Source organism: Xenia sp. Carnegie-2017, unplaced genomic scaffold (assembly GCF_021976095.1).
Source record: "Xenia sp. Carnegie-2017 unplaced genomic scaffold, XeniaSp_v1 HiC_scaffold_22, whole genome shotgun sequence".
Taxonomy (NCBI): Eukaryota; Metazoa; Cnidaria; class Anthozoa; order Malacalcyonacea; family Xeniidae; genus Xenia; species Xenia sp. Carnegie-2017.
In genome coordinates this window covers 11,597,355-11,604,274 of record NW_025813485.1, presented here as the reverse complement: position 1 = coordinate 11,604,274, position 6,920 = coordinate 11,597,355, and the positions used below count along the sequence as shown (strand labels likewise).

General features: G+C 35.3%; 1 protein-coding gene across 1 annotated transcript; it reads left to right on the top strand.

Moving 5' to 3' along the window:
* The first annotated feature begins 148 nt into the window (after positions 1-148).
* Positions 149-6,576, top strand: LOC124445520 (septin-8-A-like). Its single transcript, XM_046996245.1, has 15 exons — positions 149-382; positions 472-586; positions 1,143-1,202; positions 1,409-1,462; positions 1,633-1,714; positions 2,086-2,226; positions 2,621-2,666; positions 3,138-3,209; positions 3,307-3,396; positions 4,146-4,242; positions 4,325-4,376; positions 4,680-4,796; positions 5,468-5,600; positions 6,065-6,142; positions 6,248-6,576. The coding sequence occupies exons 1-15, from the start codon at positions 203-205 to the stop codon at positions 6,329-6,331; spliced, it is 1,401 nt and encodes a 466-aa protein (XP_046852201.1). The 5' UTR covers positions 149-202; the 3' UTR covers positions 6,332-6,576.
* Positions 6,577-6,920: the final 344 nt, after the last annotated feature.

The window sequence follows — 6,920 nt, the reverse complement described above, 5'->3', positions numbered from 1 at the left end:
GGTAGTCCGCGAATTTTGCTAATGATACAAAAGAAAGATATTTGATTTGATCTCTGGTAAACCGTTTAACAAAGAATGTATTGCAGTCCATAATTTGATGTGAGGAATGGTTCATCAGTTTATTATAACTACCAAATCACTGTCTTATTATGAGAATATATAAGGCATTAAAGGAAAATACCAAAGGAGTGTCGGCAATAAGATGAAAGTTTCATTACTTCATGGAAGCACGCCAGCACGTGAGCAATCTTGCGTGTTTCGTGTTCGTGGAATAATTATTAAATGTTCTTTAGCATACAGTTGTGATTTGAAAGATTTGACTAAATTAAGCGGGGGCTTCATTAAATTCGAAATGTCTGCTGTGGATATATGTAGAAAATTGGTAAATATCAAGTTGCTAATATTTTATCGAAATATGAGTTTCATATAATTTGGCAAAATCGTTATAATTAACTTTGATATCTTGCTAAGGGCGAGGACGGACGAAGTCTCAAGTTGGCTGGTAATGTCGGTTTTGTCAGCTTGCCTGATCAACTTGTCAACAAACGAGTGAATCATGGATTTTACTTCAATATACTATGCGTAGGTACGCGGTAGTATTGAATAGTAATTAATAGGATGTATCAAGAATATGAGACAATTGTATAAATGTTATAATTTGTAGCAAATTCGATTACGCGAACGATTCGCATCTTATTTCCTGTCGAATGATGTATTGACCACATTTTTCGCATTTTGAGTTTTGTTGTGAAATAAATAAATGCCATCTTTATGTAACTTAATTTTGTTTTCAAAGCAACTAAAGATAAGGTGCGAAAACGTTATGAAATACTTAAAAAGTTATTTGGAAAGCGTGATTGATTGTCTTGGTTTAATCTTTTCACTTTGACTAACTCTGACTTATCCAGTTATAAAAACTATAATGCCCAAAGGTGCAATCTTCTGGAGATTTTTATAATCTAGAGTCTTCATCATTCAATAATCCACAAATATTCTCAATTTAAGTCAAGACTGTGTGACAATAGATCATGATGTTCTACTGAAATGTTTTTCACGTTTACTAATTTGTGATCTATTGTAGTTATACATAGGTATACATTAGTTATTTTATAAGTTAATTTATAAGGAAATTATTTTTGTAGGTGAAACAGGTATTGGAAAGTCCACACTCATGGACTGTCTTTTTAAGACTATGTTTGACAGTAAGTGTTTATTGTGAAAATGGTTATATCACATCAAGGGATTCTGTGAAAGTCATACCCAAACCTATGCTTGCCTTCATGCATGTTGCCGGTAGTTTATAATTTTTTATTTTATTAGTTTGTAAAATATACATAGTTGTCTGTTCATTGTGATGTGTGCTTTATGTAAATGTAGTTTTGTAAATGTAGGTGTATTTGAATTATAGGCGTACCTCACTCTCATCATTCATCAGACGTTAGCATTGAAAGTCATCTTTATGGTATGTATATTTTAAAGCAACATTGTTGTGACTATGTTGCGACTGTGGTCATTATGCCTTGCAGATGCAATTGACTTTTAACGTTATATTTATGTATCAAATCAATTATTACCATTTAGGATGTTAGACAGAATGTAGTCTGACATCACCATTGATGTTCTGAATTGTAGAAATACGAGAGCGCAATGTAAATCTTAAATTGACCATTGTTGATACAGTTGGATATGGTGATCAAGTTGATAAAAGTGACAGGTAATACGAATTGATAAAATAAATGGTGATTGCAATGATTAATACTAATATGTAATAATGGTAATAATTATGAATCATTAATGGTAATAATAAATGTTAATTATTAACAAATTTAATTATTTATTGATAAATCATAGATTAATAATTAATCAAAATTATAGTCTATTGGCTTTTAAGTGTTAGATTCACTTGAATATGGTATGTTTTCTAACCTTATTTGACACAATAAGAAATGTGTACAATAACAATATAAGATTAGTTTTCAAATTTGTTTGTTTTTTCCAAGTATTCAAAAATTTTACTTGCTAATGAAAGAAAACACCTGTTTTACTTTTGGTTTTACATCAACTTCTGTGATTGTCATTTTACAGCTATGAGAAAGTAATTGAGTACATCGACCAGCAATTTGATGCATATCTTCATGAAGAGTTGAAAATCAAGAGATCGTTGACTACTTACCATGATACAAGAGTTCACGCCTGCCTTTATTTCATTTCGCCTACTGGCCACTCGTAAGTACATGTCATTGATACAGGGCTTTTGGAAGCAAATTATTATAGGGGAAGTGAAAATACCTGGATTTAAAGGAATCTGGAAAAAGTGGGCATGTAAAATTTTCCCAAACGTTTTAATAAATTATTGGGGGTGCAGTCTGCCCTACTTGTGATATCTGCTAAAGTGCTCTTAACACAGCAGGAATGAACACATTGCTGCTATGGAATATCTCAGAAAACATCTCGACAGGGTAAAGATAAGCTTGCACTGGGAACAATGTTTTAGAGTTAACTATTTGATCACGACTCACTATTCCAAACTCTATCAAAGGGTTCTTCTAAAACGTCAACCTGGAGATTTGTGGCCCCCGCTAGCTAACAACAGCCTTTTTATGTTGTTTTATTTTCTCAGATTGAAATCGTTGGATCTTGTTTGTATGAAACAATTAGACAAAAAGGTACGACAATGACAAGGATATTGTAACATGTTTGTATACGTAGATCATCCTGGTTAGTGGGGGGTCCTTAAAACGATTGTAGGTGTTGGTATTGACTGATGATGTTTCGACATCCTTAGCGGTAGTCATTTTCAGAGTCAAGTCAAGTCTGTTTCCACTGCCATGATTTCTAATTGACACTTTAGTAAAACGAACTGCGCATGACTTGACTCTGAAGGTTTTTGAAGGTTACCACAAAGGTTGTCGAAACGTCAACAACAACACCAACACCAACACCAACAGTTCTTCTCAGGATTCCACCAACCACGACGATCTACACCTACAAACTTGTAATGATACTTCCGGATTCAACCATCCACCATTGTAATTTTCAAACGAGAAATGAAAATTTGACTGCAATTCTTTATAATTGAAACTTTTGTGCAAGAAACTGCGCATGTCAATTGACGATTTTTTGTTGCTCCTCGAAAGGTGAACGTTATACCTATCATTGCCAAAGCTGACACAATCTCGCCATCCGAACTGAAGGAATTCAAAACTAAGGTTACTTTCGTGATTGTCTTGTTTTCTTGTTTCGGAAAAAAATGAAAAATGACGCAAATACGTACGTTGTTTCAAACAATAACTTTTATTCGTTTAGATCATGGACGAATTAAACTCTGGCGATGTTCAAATTTACAAGTTTCCCGTTGATGATGAAAAAGAAGCCGAAATCAATGCATCGATGAATGTGAGTATGGCAAAGCGCAAGCTGATTTAGGAGCCTGGGACCGTTGTAATGACGAAGGTTTTATAATGATATTTTCAAACGTCAGTTGAAATATGCTCTTTATTGTGTCGACGTTACGATTGTCATCCTTGTTTTTGTTTGAGCGGTGGGGGTTCGAAATTTTATGTTTGTGTTGCGAGTATTTTGACTGTAAATGGTGATCGTGAAGGTTAATCCAGTCCTGAGGACTGTTAGTGTTTGTGTTGACTGACGTTAATTGTCTACATCTTCGACTTACAAATTTATTATTCACAATTTTACAACTTATTCATGACCTCAAACAAACGAACAAACAATAAGCGTATCACTTTGAACTAATTCATGAATTATACAGACAGCAAAAATCACAACACACAATAGCACCCGCACATCGACGCATTTGTTCAAAAACACCTATGTGACTTATTAACCAAATAAAACAAACATGGCAAAATGCAAACCTTGCATTTAGTCTTCATTCGAAAAAGACTATCGCTAATCATGTCAAAGTCAGTCAGCAACAACACCAACAATTCTCCACAAGTCTGCACTAACCTGGACGATATACATCTACGTACAAACATGCAACAATACTCCAGAGATCAAGCCATTAATTTTTGGGGGGTTCAATAGTCCGCATCAGGTGGATTGCGCTGTCCACAATTCCGTAAAACAGGCAATAAGCAATCGTGAAATAAACAATTTTTACTGAATCTCGCGTTCCCTTGCAGGAGCAAGTGCCTTTCGCAGTTGTCGGCAGTCGCGAGGAAGTTACTGTTGGTAAAGAAAAAGTTCGAGCAAGACAATATCCTTGGGGAACCGTTGTAGGTTCGTCAAACAACACTATTTCCCAGTTAAGCAAATCTTCTACGATTTCCTCTAAAATACTCTCGTGTTGTGTTCTTCATAGTTGAAAACGAAAATCACTGCGATTTTGTCAAGTTACGAGAGATGCTCCTCAGGTAAATGAGTTTGTGGAATATTCCACCATGAATAAATATTCCACCATGAATAAATATTCCATCATGAATAAATATTCCACCATGAATAAATATTCCACCATGAATAAATATTCCACCATGAATAAATATTCCACCATGAGTGAAGATTCCACCATGAATAAAGATTCCACCATGAATAAAGATTCTACCATGAATAAAGATTCCACCATGAGACTATTGTCTCTAGTTGAGCACACGAAAGAAAAAAATGCCGAGTTAACATTGGATTTTTATCATGTTAATGGTCCTTTTTTTCTTTGAAAGGACAAACATGGCCGACTTGATCGAAAAAACTCACGAGAAACATTACGAGCTTTACCGCAAGAACAAACTGACCGACATGGGCTTCACTGACACCGACTCTGAAAGCCAGCCTTTGAGGTGAATGCCTTTAACAATCGCTTCATAATTACAATATTTTATCAATATAGTGAAACTTTGGTGTGTGTTCACGCTCGCCAAAGTAATGCTCTTCAAACTACAGAGCGTTTTCTCTTTTCTCTGAAATGAGCATCATACACACGTACAAAAGCTATGTTAGGATTGCTGACAAAAGATATCAATTCTTTGTAAAGATTTCTATGCTCATAAAGCGCAGTATTTTAACCGAAACTTTTCTCAATGAGCTATATTTGCCTCCGGTGTGGCAATATCAGCCCTCCGTCAGTCTGATGCAACAGGCAGGGCCTATAATCTGACTGACTATAATAAAGTCATGGACAGAGGAACAGATGAACGATTACATGTCCATTACACGTAATAAACTGAAAATTCTTTAACACCGACGGATCTAGTTTAGCATATGGCATAAATATATTTCTATGTTAATGTAGATAATACGAACGATAGAAATGTACACTGAAATTCATCTACAATAGAAAAACTAGTTTACCTCTAACTGGTCCGAAACACTTGATTTCTTATCTTTTCTGATGTTGATTTTTCACATTTACCCGACCACCGGATTTCCTTTTGGATTTTGCTTCTTTGAAGTTGTTTTTGCTTTCTTATCATTTCCTAAAACGTATAGTGTAATAAATTTTGTGTTTCAGTTTACAAGAGACCTACGAACAGCGTCGTAAAGACTACATGGGCGAGCTTCAAAAACGCGAAGATGAAATGAGAAGCAATTTTATAAAGAAAGTTAAAGAAAAAGAAGCGGAACTGAAACAAGAGGAACAAGAGGTGCTTTATTGTGTTTCATTTTGTCATCGGCCACTGCGGATGGCAACATTACAATTTATAGTCTTTTAAAGTAAATGGTTTGAAACCGGGAGTATCGTTACGTGTTTTTAGATGTAGGTCGTCCAGGTTAGTTAAGTGCTGAGAAGGACTGTTCATGTTGATGCTGACTGTTCAGTCAACAAATACGGTGAACCTGACTTTTAACTCCTCACTTGACTCTGAAGGTGACTACCGTTGAGGTTGTCGAAACGTCAGTCAATATCAACATCGACAGTTCTTCTCAGGACTTTATTAATCTGGACGATCCACATTTATACAAACATGCTACAATCTTTTTGCGAAGATTGTAGATTGTAATGCTGGTAATTTTGAAGTATGGAACGTTTGTCAAGGTTGAAATTTTAATTGTGTGTCGTTCGGGGTGTTTCTCATACTAATCCCTTGTTTTGTGAATTTCTTCTTAGCTTTATGCCAAGTTCGAACAACTTAAGAAAGTACAAGCGGACGAGAAAAAGTCGCTTCAACAAAAACAACAGCAGCTGGTATGTATTTGTGATGATTTCACTTATAGCTAATTTTCCTATTGTCGAAGTAATGGTGCTTTTTGCATTACGTGTTAGCTATAATGAACGTCATTTGGCTTTTAGGACGAAGAAGTGAATCTTTTTGAACAACGTAAAAAGCAAGCCACCCTCATGGCACAAACCCAGAAAGAGAAAAGAAGAAAGTAAAATTCATCAATCATCTAAATATTGAAGTAACTATAGAAATATATAAACATGCTACGATCCCCACACGTGTTGTTGTTCCCGCTGAATATGTAAATTTAATGCAAAGCTCAAAGCGCGCGCTAAGTTAAATACTCGTGCATTCTTTTCACGTTAACATGTACACGGCTTGATGGCCACTTAGTTTTATTTATAGTCTATGTGCTTTTTGACAATTTTGAATAAAAACTTAAAGATTATCTCACATACCTTTTGTGGTCTGTTTTCATGAATGTCTCACGGCGTGTAGTTCCAGGCATTTAGGACGCGATTCTGAAAAGAACATTTGAGAAGCACACAACGTCAACGAGTATAACAACTGCGAAAGGTTGCTACGTATGTCTGCGGGTTCCAGATGCAATTGAAACTTTTTTCATTGCGGAGAAACATATTTCAAATTTCAACGAAGTATCAGGGAAATTCGCAATTTCGTTTTGGCTATGTTTGATTACAGAGGCCAGCTCGAATTTTTACGCATTCTCTTTCTCGGCAATTTCATGCATTTCGTTCATTGTTTTTCCAATGGATAAAAACAAAATTATTTGCATGGCGG

Bases quoted from the DNA above. Each gene is read 5' to 3' on its own strand.
- LOC124445520 (XM_046996245.1), top strand. From the start codon at position 203: ATGAAAGTTTCATTACTTCATGGAAGCACGCCAGCACGTGAGCAATCT. The intron at 383-471 runs GTAAATATCAAG...TATCTTGCTAAG, and splicing joins TGGATATATGTAGAAAATTG to GGCGAGGACGGACGAAGTCT. The intron at 1,463-1,632 runs GTATGTATATTT...TCTGAATTGTAG, and splicing joins CATTGAAAGTCATCTTTATG to AAATACGAGAGCGCAATGTA.